General features: G+C 37.5%; 1 gene segment (V, D, J or C); it reads right to left on the bottom strand.

The window, feature by feature from the left end:
* The window catches only part of LOC132016347 (T cell receptor gamma constant 1-like), a gene marked incomplete at its 5' end in the record, with an annotated part of 68294 nt that extends 54120 nt beyond the window's left edge, over positions 1-14174 (bottom strand). The window contains 3 exon segments of the C gene segment in view: positions 2624-2749; positions 11866-12118; positions 14151-14174. Of these exon segments, the coding sequence occupies positions 2624-2749; positions 11866-12118; positions 14151-14174 (403 nt within the window).
* Between the last annotated feature and the right edge of the window lie 3328 nt (positions 14175-17502).

A 17502-nucleotide genomic window follows, 5' to 3' on the forward strand; every position in this document is an offset into this window, starting at 1 on the left:
GATCTTATTAAAGGAGTAACTCTGTTAAGCCACATGGCTTGCACCAGGATCTCATGTTATTGGGCTTTAATTTTCCCAACAGTGTACAATTTGGTATAGAACATGGTGTTGCCTACAGCAAAGATCAAATCTTGCTCATCCGAGTCATAATCAAGGGCTATTTTACTTTCAAGAACTGCTTTGGTCAGTGTCAAAGGGTTTTGTTTACTTGTTTTTTGTTTGTTTGTTTGTTTTGTTTTTGGGGGGAGGCTACCCATGGCTTTAGGAGGGTTTCTGCAACAACTTGAAGAATGAAGGGAAAGGTCTTGATTGTACTTTTTATAATTATGCCTCACCAAGGAAGTAGGGCCAGCCAAAGGAGTGAATCCCAGTGGCTTCTTGGTTATTCCTAACTAACTCCCAATAGAACTTTATGGTAATCAACCAATGAGATGTCTTATTGACCTTGAAAAAAATTAGGACCAGGGTTATATTTTCTGCTAGGTAGCTATTATTCTAGAGATTAGGCCTCTTACCATTGACCTGGGAGATACAGGCCATTGACAGAGTAATGGAAAAGAAAAGAGGGAGAAATGATTTCATATTTAAAGTATGAAGCTTTGAACCTCTGTCTAGATGAAAGCAGTCTATTTGGATGTCAGCTCTTTCTCTTTCCCTCAATTTGATTCAGAAACTCCAGTGTCTGGGCAGAACTAGAGGTCAGGTAGAGATTTCTTAGTTATGGAATGTGTACAAGGTTCAACTATTTGTTTTACAGCAGGAACATTTGGTTATGTCCCTCTTCTACTGGAAATGGCCAGGGCTATCTTCCTCTGATGTTTTGTCTTACATACCTAATCACAAGGCTGCATCCTGTGACTGAGAGGACCCTTTAATTGTGCTCTAAGAAGGTTTCTGTAACCTGATGATGACAGGCTTGAGCATCAGACAATGAGGACTCACATCCAAAGGATCAGCAGAAGTTTGTACACTGAGACAATTCCAGAGGTTTGCAAGGTTTTCCTAAAAGTTCCTGTGATTTTTCCTGTGAATTATGTGCCCTAGTCACTGGAGATCACAGAAGGTGTCCCCCAAAGGGGAAACCCATTTTTAACAATGTCTTTGCAACAATGAGGACATCAGCATCTTGGCAGGGAAAGTCTTAAACCCACCCAGAAAATATACAAACAATGACAAGGGCATATAGACAACTTGTACCACTGGCAGTGGAATGAAGTCCAACTGCAGGTGTTCAAAGAATCCAGAGAGAGCAGGCATGAAACCTCCAGAAACTAAGCAGTTGTTCCAGAATTATGGAACTGACAGGTCAGACAATGGTAACTGTTTTGTACTTTTGAGGTCTCCAACCTGTTGGTTCCCAATCCAATTCCTTAAAACACAAAAGGAGTTTTAGATTTGCAATGTGGGCTCACTTGGTGGCTTAGTCTGATAAACATCTGCATTCAGCTATTATCTGATCCTGGGGTGCCAGAATCAAGCCCCATTTGAGACTCCCTGATCAGTGGGAAGTCTGCTTTTCCCTCTCCCTGTGTCCCACAACTCGTGTTCTCTCTCTATCTCAAATAAATAAACTAAAATCTTCATAATAAAGATTTTTTGGGGTACCTGGGTGGCTCAGTGGGTTAAAGCGTCTCCCTTTGGCTCAGCTCATGATCCCTGGATTCTGGGATTGAGCCCCACATCAGGCTCTCTGCTTGGCAGGAGAGTCTGCCGCCCCATCCCCCCGCCTCTGCCTGCCACTCTGACTACTTCTGATCTCTCTCTCTCTCTCTCTCTCTCTCAAATAAATAAATAAAATATCTTTAAAAATAAATAAAGATTTTTCAGTTTTCCTACACATCTGTAATCTGTGACTACAGTTCTTCGCTGAAAAATAAAATGGTATATCAGAAAAAATAACAAATAAAAATTTTAAAAATTAAAAAAAGAAATAAATGAGTATATCAGAAAGTGATGAGCTTATATCTTTAGATTTAAGGATCCCATTAGCAAAGACTTTAGGCTTTTCAGAGCTAAGCTAACACCTCAAAGGATGTGTCTGGAATAGAGAATTTTGTGTTTTACAAAAAATTTTGTTTTACAAAATTCTGTGTAGTTCCTTGCACAGAAGTTTTCTTGAGGTTGATGTATGACCTAGTGTTGATCTAACCCATTTCCTGATCTCATACTATCAGGGAATGTTCTTGAGCAAATGCTCTTATATCCTCCAAAGGCTTGATTCATGCCCACCAATTTTTGTGACTTTTTCTACTTCCTTTGTTATCAGTAGCCTTTATCTACACTAAAGACAAAAATTATGCACACATTAGTGTATGGCCAGTAAGAGATGTTACTGAGCTCTGGCCAAAGAAGACTCTTGTGCAACACCAATTCTCCTGGACACTTCATGAGGGTTCCACCTGGGGAACTCGGTCTTAAAGTTTAGCGACTTGGTTGTGTGCCAGTTCAGTTGGTTTCTGGGAAAATATACTAGCTCAACAAAGCTGGAAAAAAACCAAATCCTACCTCAACTTAACACTAGCATAACACTCTGCCAGCCCAAGCTGGGCTGCTCTGTAAAGCAATATCAGTTACAATAGGAGTTTGAACACAAAAAGAGTGGAGTATAGAGCTGAGAACTCACCCACAGCCATTGGATCAGGTGAGAAAGATCGTGAATTCAGAGGACTCACAGTTACCACCTCTGTGTTTTGCTTTGTTTCTGAATGCCCCTGGGGGTCCATTTCAGATTCTGTCACAGCCATCAAACCTGTTGAAGAGCAAAAGTTGGAACTAAGTAAATGTTAAAGATCTAAGAGTGTTATTAATCAATGTATTAATGAATCACTCAGCATCCCACCTAGAAAGTAGAGGGGAACTCAAAAGGATTAGAGAGAAGGAAACATTTTTAACAATAGAGAAGGAGAAGAAAAAAGAATATTCTTACTAATGAATCCATTGTTTTAGGCAAGGTCACCTTACCAAAGGGAAAGTGGGGATCCATCGGGAATCTTTCTGGGGCTGACCAGGAAATTCCCATGCTGACTGGGTAAATGTTACTCTTCTGGAGGGTTGAAACTGTAGTTGGGTTAGGTATTAAGTCTTGGTTTAGTGACTTGGAGCCTTAAACTTCGTGTTGCCATTTTAGGCATGTGGGTTCTTTTTTATTCCCCCAACGTTCCAAGAAGACAAAGATTACTTCAGAAATAAAACTTGTATATAGAAAGCTCTTCTTGTTCTTGTTAAGTGTTTATTTCCCACTGCTTAAAAATTGCCTGTGAATCACAGAGAAAAGTATAAACTGGCTACTTCTCAGGAGCCTTCGGTAGCCTTGGTCTGTGATGTTTATTCCAGGATGGGACTGATTCTACTGAGTTACTGGATCACCGTGGGCTAGGGCACTTTCAGTTGGCTGCCCACAATGTCTAAACTGGTGTCTACACCAATGGGGCTCCATTGGGACACCATGCCTGAATCATATCTGAATCACAAGGAACCCTGAGTGATTACAAAAAGTCTATTTGCATTATGGTAATGATCCTGATTGGGATAGTAGTTCATCCTGCACCCCTTACAGCATGGCATTCACTAGGAATGCAATAATGTTTGCTGAACAGCTTTACTAATGAGAAATATATTCTCTGTGTAGAATGAAAGAATCTTTATACATGTGAACCTCACCCAATCTTTACTTATGACACTTCAACTTTTTCTGGTATATTAATTTCAAATCTGAAAAACTCAAGATCACACTAAAACCTCAGTAGCCAAATTATTATTTTAGGTTGAGTTGTGATTTGGCTCCATCAATTGAACAGCATTTTGTGCCCTGTAACTCATTGTTAATGGGTCATACTTTGAGTAGAGCAAGTTTAAAGTGAGAAGGACTGTGATGCTGAGAAGAATATTCTTGAAAGATATATAATTGTTCTTATTTCCTGATCAATAAAATCATGAAAAGTGGACACTCTGAACATTTCATTTTAAAAATGAGGTGGGAGCGCCACTCTGGGAAAGATGGCAGAGAAGCAAGAGACCCTGTTTCAACCAGTCCCCTAAAGTGAGTTAATATCTACTAGAACACTCTGAACACCCATGAAATTGGCCTGAGATGTGAGATTATACACATCTGGATCTCTATGGGGACAGAAGATCATCAGTGGAGGGGTAAAGCAGAGTGGGAGTGCTCAGATTGATTTCGGAGGATAAACAGAAGGGGAGGGAGCCACCAGAAATGACATATCGGGAGGTAATACAACAATATGAAAGTGTCCTGTGCTTGCAGACCAGCATTAACTTGGTGTCTGGTTAAAAAAAAAAAAAAAAAAAACAAAAAAAACCCACAAAAAGAAAAAAGGGTCTTGAGGAGCAATTGGTAGAATTGTGTGGCCACAGGCAGACCCAAGCCCACAGTTCGAAGGTGGTCACAGCTTGTGCCCACCCCAGCCTGAGAGAGCCCGACAGGGGCTCCTGCCAGTGGTCCCTGAGCTAGCAGATTTCCAATGCTTGCACCACCACTGGAGCTGGGCACACGCCTGCCCACGACTGAGATAGCCTGGTATAAGCTGCTACCTGAGGTCCCTGGGCCCACAGCCTTCCATGACCTGCACTGCAACTGGGTCTGAGTGCACCCAGGATGGGCATGGACTCCAGACAGTCAGGCAACAGGAGTCACCAGAATCAGGCTTGCCTGGACCAATATTGCTGACCATTTTAGGGCACGGGGGTGCAGAGGCAAGTGTGGGCCCCAGGATGACCACTGAGGTTGTGGGTGGGAGCAGGCAATGCCTGTGGCAGTTTGCAGTGTTCAATGGCATTTGCAGAGGGGAAGTCTGTGTATTCTGAACAATCCAGAGGGGAGTAGACTGAGGCTTCTCTCTGAGGCGGAGGTCTGGGTGTGGACAGTTTACTTTGCACTAACCCTCCAAAAAGCCACAAAAAGCCCTGAAAGAACAAAAACCTCCAGAGAAAAAAAAGTCTGAAAAGCCTGTTTCCACAGAACCCAGCCCCTTGATAGATGGCAGGGCAACTCAGCCCAGGCAAGACTGACTGAAAAACAATGCACTGGCTCTGCCCCCAGAAGACAAACTGAAAAGAACAAGAGGACAATAACCATAGGATCTCCATAAAACTGTAAAACCCCAACAATAGGGAGAAAACAATATTTTAAGCCCCCATTATTACCCCCAAACCTATATATTTCTTAAGCACAAATTTAAAAAATTTGTTCTCATTCTTATTCTGTTATTTTTTTAACTTACTTAGCACTACAACTAGATGTTTATTACAACACATTACATAATACCTTTTTAACTTGAACTTTTTTCATGCATATACCTGTATTTCTTTTTTTTTTCAATATATATATATATAGATATAAGCTTCAAGGTAGTCTCCCCCCCCCCCATTAAATACTACCCCTATATATAAACCAGTTTTAATTTTCCTGTGTCTCTGGAAAGTTGAGTCCTTTAACGAACATAACAAGATCAATTAGGATGAACTGAATTAACCTTCCTTGCACACATGAAGGGTTTATAAACACCTTCCCATCTTATCTGTCAGTTTAATGTGTATTTGTTTCTGCGTATGTACTATATAAATCTTATTCGTGGAGCTCATTTTGGCTGCTTTTTTCTTTTCTTTTCTTTTCTTTTCTTTTACTTTTCCTGGTCTTCTTGTTGGTTTTTTTGGTTTATGTACCTTATAAATCTTACTTTGGGGGCCCATTTTGGCTGTTTTTTTTTCACTTTTTTTCTCCTTTTCTCTCTCTTTTTTTCTTTCTTCTTTCTTTTTGGTGGGGAATTCCAATTGCTCCAAAACTGTCCAAGGTGCACCTTGACTGGTTTGTGCTTGATATATCTAGTATACATCCCCTCAACCATCTGTCACAAAAATGACTAGGAGGAGGAACACCCAAGAGAGGAGAAATTCAGAGACTGTGACTTCTGCCACAGAACTATTGGATATGGACATAAACAATATGTTGGAAATAGAATTCAGGATAACAATTATCCAGACAATGGCTAGGTTGGAGAACAACATTAGTGGAAAAATAGAAACTCTAAGGACAGAAGTAAGAGTTGATCCAGCAAAACTTAAAAATGCTATCAATGAGATCCAATCTAATCTCAATACTCTAACAGCCAGGGCAAATGAGGCAGAAGATTGAATTAATGATCTAGAAGACAAGCTGATAGAAAAGGAGTATCAGGAGGAGACCTAGAACAAACAGCTTAAAAGCCGTGAAAACGAATTAGGGAAATAATGATGCCATGAAACATTCCAATGTCAGAATTACTGGGATCCCTGAGGGCGTAGAGAGAGAGAGGATTAGAAGATATAGTTGAAAAAATATTGGATGCATATTTCCCTAATCTGAGGAATGGAGCAGGCCTTTGTTTTCTAGAGGCAGAGAGGACACCCCTGGAAATCAATGAGTCTAGGACGATCATCAGACAATTAATTGTGAAAATCACTAGTCATAAAATCAGAAAGGATGTATTAAGGACAGTTGGGGGAAGAGATTCTTTATGTACAGAGGAAGGACCATCAGAATAACATTAGACCTGTCCACAGAAACCTGGCAAACTAAGAAGGGCTAGCAAGACATATTCAGGGCACTAAATGAGAAGAATATGCAGCCAAGAATACTTTATTCAGCAAAGCTGACATTCAGAATGGATGGAGAGATAAAGAGCTTCCAAGATTGGTGAGGTTTAAAAGAGTATGTGACCATAAAGCTGGACTACAAGAAATATTAAGGAGGGTTCTATAAAAGAAGAAAGAACCCAAGAGTAACATAGAACAGAAATTTACAGAGACAATCTATAAAAACAAGGACTTCACAAACAACATGATGACAATAAAAACTTATCTTTCAATAATCACTCTCAATGTGAACAGCCTAAATGCACCCATAAAATGGCACAGGGTTGCAGACTGGATAAAATGACAGGACCCACCCATATGCTTTCTGTAAGAGACATATTTGGAACCTAAAGATGAACCAAGACTGAAAGTGAAAGGATGGGGAACCATCTGTCAGGCCAACGGGACTCAAAAGAAAGCTGGGGTAGTGATTCTTATATCAAATATATTAGATTTGAAGCTAAAGACTGTATTCAGAGATACAAAAGGACACTACATCATTCTTAAAGGGTCTGTCCACCAAGATCTAAGAATTTTAAGTATTTATGCCCCTAGCATTGGAGCACTCAACTACATAAGCCAGCTGTTAATCAAAATAAAGAGTCATATTGATATGAATTCATTAATTGTAGGGGATCTTAACATACCACTACCAGCAACAGAGAGCATCTAAGCAGAAAATCAACAAAGAAACAAGATCTTTGAATGACACATTGAATCAGATGGACCTCATAGATATATACAAAACATTACACCCTAAAACAATAGAATACTCATTCTTCTTAAGTACACATGGAACTTTCTCCAGAATAGACCACACCTAAAGACTAAAGACCAATACCTAAAGACTAAGATTATTCTCTGCATGTGCTTAGAACACAATGCTTCTACTTTGGAGCTCAACCACAAGAAAAAGTTTGGAAGGAATTAAAACACTTGGCAGCTGAAGACCATCCTGCTCAAAAATGTTTGGATCAACCTGGAAATCAAAAAAGAACTTAAACAATTCAAAGAAACCAATGAGAATGAAGACTCATCCATCCAAAAACCTACAGGATATGGCAAAGGCGGTCCTAAGGGGAAAATATATAGTCATCCAAGCCTCCGTTAAAAAAAAAAAACATCAAAAATCCCAAATATACAAACTCTCCTTACACCTTAAAGAATGGGGAATCAAAAAGCAATTAAACCAACCCCACACACAAAAATGAAAATAATTAAGATTAGAGTGGAAATCAATGAGTTAGAATCTAGAGATACAGTAGAACATATCAATGAAATAAAAACTGGTTATTTGAAACAACTAATAAGGTCGATAAATGACTGGCCAGACTGATCTAAAAGAAAAGAAAGAGGACCCAAATGAACAAAGTTATAACTGAAATGGGAGAGATCATGACTAACACCAAGGAAATAGAAACAATCATCAGAAATTATTATTAACAGCTATATGCTAATAAGTTAAGCAACATAGAAATGCATGCATTCCTGGAGACCTTTAAACTTCCAAGACTGAAACAGGAAGAAACTGACAACCTGAATAGACCAATATCTCGTAACGAGATTGAAGCAGTGACCGGTAACCTCCCAAAAAACAAGAGTCCAGCACTGACAGATTCCCTGGGGACTTCTAACAAACATTCAAAGAAGAAATAATACCTATTCTCCTGACATTCTTTCCAGAAATAGAAACAGAAGGAAAACTTCCAGACTCTTTCTATGAAGGCAGCATTACCTGAATCCCCAAACCAGGTAAAGCCCCCATCAGAAAGGAGAATTATAGCCCAATATCCTTGATGAATATGGATGCCAAGATTTTCAACAAGATCCTAGCAAATAGGATCCAACAGTACATTAAAGAGATTATCCACCACGACCATGTGGGATTTATCCCTGGGATGCAAGGTTGGTTCAATATTTGCAAATCCATCAATGTGATAGAACAAATCAATAAGAGAAGAGAGAAGAAACACATGGTACTCTCAAATGATGCAGAAAAAGCATTTGACAAAATATAGCATCCTTCTGTGATTAAAACTCTTCAGAGTGTATGGGTAGAGGAACATTCCTCAACTTCATAAAATCTGTCTATGAAAAACCTGCAGTGAATATCATTCTCATATGGAAAACCTGACAGCCTTCTCACTGAGATCAGAAAGACGACAAGGATGGCCACTCTTGCCACTGTTGTTCAACCTCATAGTAGAAATCCTAGCAATAGCAATCAGATGACAAAAAGAAATAAAATGTATTTGAATTGGCAAAGAAGTCAAATTCTCTCTCTTCACAGATGACATGATACTTTCTATGGAAACCCAAAAGTCTCCACACCCAAATTATTAGAACTCTTACAGCAATTCAGTAATGTGTCAGGATACAAAATCAATGTACAGAAATCAGTTGCTTTCTTATACACTAACAATGAAAATATAGAAAGGGAAATTAAAGAACTGATTCCATTTACTATAGCGCCAAGAACCATAAGATAACCTGAGAACAAACCTAACCAAAGAGGTAAAGGATCTATACTGGAGGAACTAGAGAACACTCATGAAAGAAATTGAAGAAGACACAAAAAGATGGAAAAACCTTCTATGCTCATGTATTGGAAGAATAAACATTGTTAAAATGTCAATGTCATCCCAATCAAAATTCCACAGGCATTTTTCAACATGCTGGAACAAACAATCTTAAATTTTGTTTGGAATGAGAAAAGACCCCATATTGCCAAGGAAAGGTTGAAAAGGAAAAACCAAGATTGAGCATCATGTTGCCTGGTTTCAAGCTATATTACAAAGCTGTGATCACTAAGACACCATGGAACTGGCACAACAACAGACACATAGATCAATGGAACAGAATAGACAGTCCTGATATGGATCCTCAACTCATGGTCAACTAATCTTTGATAAAGCAGGAAAAAAAAATATCCAGGGGAAAAAAGACAGTCTCTTCAATAAATGGTGGTGGGGAAATAGGACAACTATGTATAGAAGAATGAAACTTGACCATTCTTTTATACCATGCACAAAGATAAACTCAATGTGAGATAGGAATCCATCAAAATCCTGGAGAACATAGGCAGTAACCTCTTCAACATCGACCACAGCAACTTCTTTCAAGACATGTCTCCAAAGGCAAAGGAAACAAAAGCGAAAATGAACTTTTGGAATTACATCATGGTAAAAACCTTCTGCACAGCAAAGGAAACAGTCAACAAAACAATAAGGCAACCCACGGATATGAGAAGATATTTGCAAATGATGCTATAGACAAAGAGCTGATATCCAAAATCTGTAAAGATCTCCTCAAACTCAGCACCCAGAAAACAGATAATCAGGTCAAAAAATGGACAGAAGACATGAACAGCCACTTCTCCAAAGAAGACATACAAATGGCAAACAGACACATGAAAAAATGCTCATGACCATTAGCCATCAGGGAAACTCAAATCAAAACCACTTTGAGATACTGTATTATGCAAGTTAGAATGGCCAAAATTATCAGGACAGGAAACAACAAGTGTTGGAGAGGATGTGGAGAATGGGGAACACTCATACACTGTTGTTGAGGATGCAAGTTAGTGCAGCCACTTTGGAAAACAGTATGGAGATTCCTCAAGAAATTAAAAACAGAGATACCATATAACCCTGCAATTGCACTACTGGGTATTTCCCCTAAAGATACAGATGTAATGAAAAGAAGGGTCATTTGTATGCCAATGTGCATAGCAGCAATGATCACAATTGCCAAACTGTGGAAAGAGCCAAGATGCCCTCAACAGATGAATAGATAAAGAAGATATGGTCCATATATTGAACTGTAATATTACCCAGTCATCAGAAAGGATGAATACCCAACTTTTGTATCAACATGGACAGGACTTAAGGAGATGATGCTGAGTGAAATAAACCAAACAGAGAAAGTCAATTATCATATGATTTCACTTACTTATGGAGCACAAAGAATAACAGGGAGAATATTAGGAGAAGGAAAGGAAATGACAATTGGGGTAAATTGGAGGGGGAGATGAATCATGAGAGACTGTGGATGCTTAGAAAGAAACTGAGGGTTTTGGAGGGGAGTGGGTGATGGGTGAGCCAGATGATGGGTATTACGGAGCAAACATATTGCATAGAGCAGTGAGTGTGGTGCACAAACAATGAATCTTGGAACACTGAAAAAATTTAAAAAATATATATTAAAAAATAAAGTGAGGATATTGCTCTGAAAAAATTTTTTGAAGTTTTTATTTATTTATTTGTTTAAATAAATTAAATTTATTATTTAAGAGAGAGCGAGAGAGAGACAGTGAGAGAAAGCATGAAAGGGAGTAGGATCAGAGGGAGAAGCTGACTCCCTGCTGAGTCGGGAGCCTCATGTGGGACTTGATCCTGGGACTTCAGGATCATTACCTGACCCAAAGGCAGTTGTTTAGCCAACACAGTCACCCAGGTGCCCCTCTCTGAACATTTCTTATGTGCAAGGTTGCTAGGTGCTTTCACATGTATTGTTTCATTTAATCCATACAATTTAAGTAGAAAATATATCACTGTGACAATAATATTTTGGATGATGAAACCGATGTGAGAAAGGCTAAGTGAGTTTGTCTTTCTTTTTTTCCTCTGAGTGTTCCATAGACCATACTGCTTTTTAAAGATTTATTATTTATTTTGAGAAAGAGAGAACACGGGGAGAAGAGGTAGACAGAAAGAAACTCAAGCAGGCTCTGGAATGAGCATGGAGCCCGACGGCGGTCTTGATCTCAAGAGCCTGAGATCATGACCTGAGCTAAATGAGAAGTCAGATGCTCAACTGACTGAGATATCCGGATGCCTTCAAAGCCCACACTATTTGAATTCTATTGGGAAATAGCAGGTCATTTATGCCATCATTAAAGAAAACAACATTAGAGAAAATATTATATTTACTTGTTTTCATTAATACTTGACAGAAAAGGGTCACCTAGGTGGCTCAGTGGGTTAAAGCCTTTGCCATAGGCTTAGGTCATGATCCCAGGGTCCTGGGATTGAGCCCCACATCAGGTTCTCTGCTAAGCAGGGAGCCTGCTTCCCTTGCTCTCTGTCTCTGCCTGTCTCTCTGCCTACTTGTTATCTCCGTCTGTCAAATAAATAAATAAAATCTTAAAAAAAAAAAATACTTGACAGAAAAGGTAGGGTTTTCCCTTTGAACAAAGTGTCCTGTGTGGTTATATTCATTTTTATGTGCACATACCTTTGTTTACTGAAGGAAAAAGAATCTCTTGAACAACTTTTCTTCCATTACTTTCGTTGTTGACAATACATTTGTGTTCTTTATCCATTGATGCTCCAGTCACGGTCAGCCAGCTGAATTTCATGTATGTGTCCTTAGTCTTCATTGTGTCTCCCTGCTGGGATTTCAGAATTGTTTTGTCATCCTTTTCTTGCCAATCTACCTTGATAACATCAGGGAAAAAATCCTCAAGAAAACAAAGATATGTTCCAGCCTTATTAGATGAGTTTTTTGTTTTAACAAGATGAGCACTTGTTTTAATTTTTTACATCTTCCTTATAGTACAAATAGTATTTTACTGATTATAATAGAAAGACACTATTTTTTCTCAACCATATATTTTGGGTTTTAATTTAAAAAGCATGTTATATAAAGGAAGATTTATTTTTCAAAGTACTTGGTATTCCCATAATTCTTGCCCCTACTCAATACATTAAAAAAATCTAATTTTCATCTTATGAAGTTTGGTTTTTGTTAGGAATACTTCTGATTCATGATAGTAAAGAACTTGATAATCCAATAATGAGCTTAGGAAAATCTAGATGGTAAGACATTCTGCCTACCTCCTGTCACTTTTCCTTATCCAGAGTCTTGAAGTTTGATTCTTTTCAGGATAGAAGGTATTTTGAACTTCCATAACTTTTTCAATGTGGTAGTTAACTGCACATTAAGTAACATTCTTCATTTTATATGGTTTGTGCCTATATTTTACAGAATTATATTACATATTTTTTTCAATTTTCCTTTTTTAAGGATTTTATTTATTTATTTTAAAGAGAGAGAGAGGTGGGGGAAGGTAGAACAAGAAGGAGCGTGGGAATCCTGAGTAGGCTCCACACTCAGCCTGGAGTCCAATATAGAGCTCAGGGCTCAATTCCACTACCATGAGATTATGACCAGATACTTAATTAAAGAGCCACCCATGTGCCCCTCACAATTGTTTCTTAAACTTATTAAGAGTGTTTTTTATGGCCACAATCATTTCGTTGATTACAAAATAGAAACTGGTTTAAAAAAAAATAAATATTTTCTGGGACGCCTGGGTGGCTCAGTTGGTTAAGCAGCTGCCTTCGGCTCAGGTCATGATCCCAGCATCCTGGAATGGAGTCCCACATCGGGATCCTTGCTCAGCAGGGAGCCTGCTTCTCCCTCTGCCTCTGCCTGCCATTCTGTCTGCCTGTGCTTGCTCTCTCCCCCTCTCTCTCTGATAAATAAATAAAATCTTAAAAAATAATAATAATTTTTCTAATACATTTATATTATTTATAATCAGAAAACTTTTCAGATAAATTGCCTGAGTTTACATATTTGATGAATTAACCAAATGCAAAGAAACTTTCAATTGTGTATGGGACTTTGAATCTGCATATCAATATTAATTCAAAATTCCTCTATTTTATTGTTCTCATTTTTATTAATAATACTTAAGGCTATTTCTCATGTAAATACGAATTTCAATTGGTGACATTTCTAAGTATATCTAAAAGTAGTAAAAAAAAAAGTAATAACTGTATTTCTAAATATATTCCTAAGTATTTTCTAAATAAAATTTAAAAATTTTAATTGTTTTTCTACTGAATACCAGTATGAAGCCCAAACTTTTTGGTGTTGGACATGATAGCATAAGATAAAGGATTAAGGTTTATGTAGCTACAACTTAAAATTTTTTTAAAAATCCCAAATTTGAATATCATTTTTATGCCAAGTGAGGGAAAAGTCCATTAAACAAATACCTCTAAATTCAGGTTTTTTGTATTATCAGTGGGCAGTAAAGTAATTTTCCACTAGCGTGGTTAGAAGTAGAGCCAAATGCTCTGGAGAATTTCTGCTCTGTCAATATGATTGGTTACAAAACACTCTCCATACTGGATACAATTCTCCATACTGGAAGCAATTCTCCCTCTAGGTTTAAAATGGGGCAACATCTATGCAACACCTGTTATGTGTTATGTGCCAAGTACCTTATTTACAGTCTCTCATTTAATTTTCATATGCCCCTGCTCATACATCCTGTTATCTCATCTTTTGGATTAGGAAGCTGAGACCAGAAAATAATCACTCAAGATTGCAAAAGCAACAAGTGGTGGAACTGAAGCTCAAGTCAGTCTGAGTCCAAAGATCAGATGCTCTGACAACACCTTTTCACCATCCGATAAGACATTGTGTCAACTCACACAAGTTATCTGATCAACTTTGTTCTTGAGTCAAATTCTTTCAAGACAATTACACATGTTCTGCATGAGCACTTCATGCAAATCCACTTGGACACAAGGTCAGATGTTTTAACAGTGTTTGCACAATGTAGTCTATGCCGACCTTTACCAGAAGGATTGGTATAAAAATCTCTCCTAAGATTTCCACATCTAAACATGCTACAAAAATGAGACATTATAATTATAATTATCATTACCATAATTATTAGCAATTTGTTTGTGATTATTGTTACTCCAACATGACATCTTATTCTCATGGGGCCAAACTTTCCCTTATTAATGGGAATGCAGTATTTGGGGATAACAATTGGACCTATGTCATGTTGGATTGCTAGATTGTCACCTGCCTGACCAGGTCTCCTGAAGGTCACCATCTGTGAATGACATTAAATGTCATGATGTCCATGACATCATGCAGTAGGAGCATGAAATGCGTTAAAGATCATTTAAAGATCATTTCTTCCATTTTGTAAAATGCATGTGGAAGGAAATGCCCAGTCTTTCACTTCGCATTCTTCCTAAAGGACTTATGCATTGAAGCCTTTTTTCTCATTTTGTGGTGGGGAAAACAACATGTGTGAAAATTTGGTGTGCTTCATTTTTTAATAAAAAGTATGTACTCTCATACATGTTTCTCCTACCTTTGAACATAAAATTGTACCCTACGCTTTGTACTAGATAACCACGGGCCTTTTTTCTTCTATTTCCCTTAGCGCTTTTGGTCTTCTATTTTTATATCATTGCCTAACTGTACTTGCATATTTTATTTTAGGCTTTCTCAAATAGATTTTGGAGATAGGCAGTATAAGTAAATGAGAAATAGTTTTTACATTAGAGCCTGTTTCTGTTTCTGCCCCGGAGCTTGATAATTTATGACGTCTACCTTGAAGTTGACATGAAAAATGGGAGACACTACATCAAAAACTAATGATGTACTGTATGGTGACTAACATAATAATTTAAAAAAAGAATAATGGGAGAAGATGTTTGCAAATCCCACTCTGTGATATAAATATAAAACATTCAGAATTCAAACACACCGAAGTGCCAGAGAATAGGAGGCAGATTTTATCCCCCAAATTATGCCTCATAAAACAGAAGTTGCCTTATGTTTCAGTTTGGATGACTTCTCATTTTAAAAATGATCTTCTAATACTCTACTTTGATTAAACAATGCACTTGGATAAGATATCAACATGAAATAAACTCAATTAAAACAGTTTAGAGGTAGTACCAGTAAGAAAAAATAATAAGTTTCATATGAATTTGGTAAACATTACCTGGGACTATAGTCTCTATACAATATAATATATAAAGTGCTTGCATTGTACATATACAAAATGACTGATTAAATGAAAACATGCTTTTATTTTCTAAGTGGATAAATGTCTCTTTTTTTTTTTTTTAAGATTTTATTTATTTATTTGACAGAGAGAGATCACAGTAGACAAAGAGGCAGGCAGAGAGAGAGAGAGGGAAGCAGACTCCCTGCCGAGCAGAGAGCCCGATGCGGGACTTGATCCCAGGACCCTGAGATCATGACCTGAGCCGAAGGCAGCGGCTTAACCCACTGAGCCACCCAGGCGCCCATAAATGTCTCTTTCAATTAAATATCCAATGCTCTTATCATAAAGGTATCCCCAAACTTACATTTCGACCCTAAGATGACTCAGAAATTTGTTCTAATGTATACATTTTAGATGCATGTGAAGAATCTGAACACAATTTTTATAGAAATTTAAGGCAAAAAAAGCAGTATTCTCAGGTGATATTTGTAATAATACAGTTTTAATTTATAGGCATAATCCAATGAAGATATAAACTATTAAAAGTTAATAGTTGATGGATACTTGAGTGACTCCGTCTGTTAAGTGTCTGCCTTTGACCAGCATCATAATCCCAAAGTCCTTGGATAGAGAACTTTGCTTGGGATCCCTGATCATTGGGAGTCTGCTTCTCCTTTTCTGTCTGCTCTCCTCCCAGCTCCTGTGTGCTCTCTCTCTTTCTGTCTCTCTCTCATGTGTCCATGCTCTGTCTCTCAAATAAATAAAAAATAAAACATTTTATTCATTTTATTTAAAAGGTGAATATTTGATTTTTATGTACATTAGTGTAATTTTGTATATTCAGTTATAAAACCTCTCCCTTGTTTACATCCAGACATTTCCACTGGAAATGGAGAGATCAGCTTAGGTTGAGGCTAACAATATATGAGGTATTGCTTACTACATTCTGCTTATTTTTAGAAACATGCAACAATGAGTCTTAAAATTGAAAGTATTCTGCAAATACTGACCAATTGTTCTAAAATGACCTGTAGACTAGATCAAAATTAACACATTTTTCTATACTCCTGATTTAAGAAGAACTCCACTGGATGATAATTGGAATTTGTAGGACTGACTTTTTAATGATGGATCATGTCCCAACTTATACAATAGATATTTTCATATTTAATTTCATTTAGTTCCACAACATCTACTTGAGATGGTGGCTACATTGACAGACTGAATGGACAGAAATATAACAAATGTTAAGAGAATACGTGTCATTACATCTTCAATACTTAATTTTTTTTCTCTTTTCCAATTTTTCCCTAATGGGCATGTATTATTTTTATAATTTTAAGAAAGTGATAACCAATGAATCTAAATTTATTTGCTGAAGAATGATTATATAGAAAGTGGTAGATCCTGACTCACAGTCCACATTTTTCTCTGCACCACAATCTCCCCAAAAAAAGAGTTTTTAGGACCTTCCAAATTACCTCTGTGTCACTATTATTTAATTAGATTGTAAATTTATATTGCAGTCAACTAGGAAAAAAACAGGACTAGAATGTTGCTTTTCAATTTGTGAATTCAAATGTGCCTATGCGGACAACACAAAAAAATGCCAGAATATATCATTCCTTTCATTTTTCCAAAGTTTCACTAGCCCTATGAAAATTCTTTGAAAACACTTAATCAACTAGATCCTGTAGGGTAGAAACATCTGCGTGAGATGTTCTCCCTCATCAGGCAAAATTTTACCTCTAAGTCTAATGAAGGATGAAAAAATTTACTAGGCTGAATTTGGAAAAACCAAACCTAGCTTATGACATTCTTGGATATGTTTGTGCAGTTAAATATGTCAACCTAGATGTCCATCAACAGATGAATGGATCAAGAAGATGTGGTATATATACACAATGGAATACTATGCAGCCATCAAAAGAAATGAAATCCTGCCATTTGCAACAACGTGGATGGAACTAGAGCGTATCATGCTTAGCGAAATAAGTCAAGCAGAGAAAGACAACTATCATATGATCTCCCTGATATAAGGAAGTGGTGATACAACATGGAGGCTTAAGTGGGTAGAAGAAGAATTAATGAAACAAGAT

The sequence above is a fragment of the Mustela nigripes genome, chromosome 4, assembly GCF_022355385.1.
Source record: "Mustela nigripes isolate SB6536 chromosome 4, MUSNIG.SB6536, whole genome shotgun sequence".
Taxonomy (NCBI): domain Eukaryota; kingdom Metazoa; phylum Chordata; class Mammalia; order Carnivora; family Mustelidae; genus Mustela; species Mustela nigripes.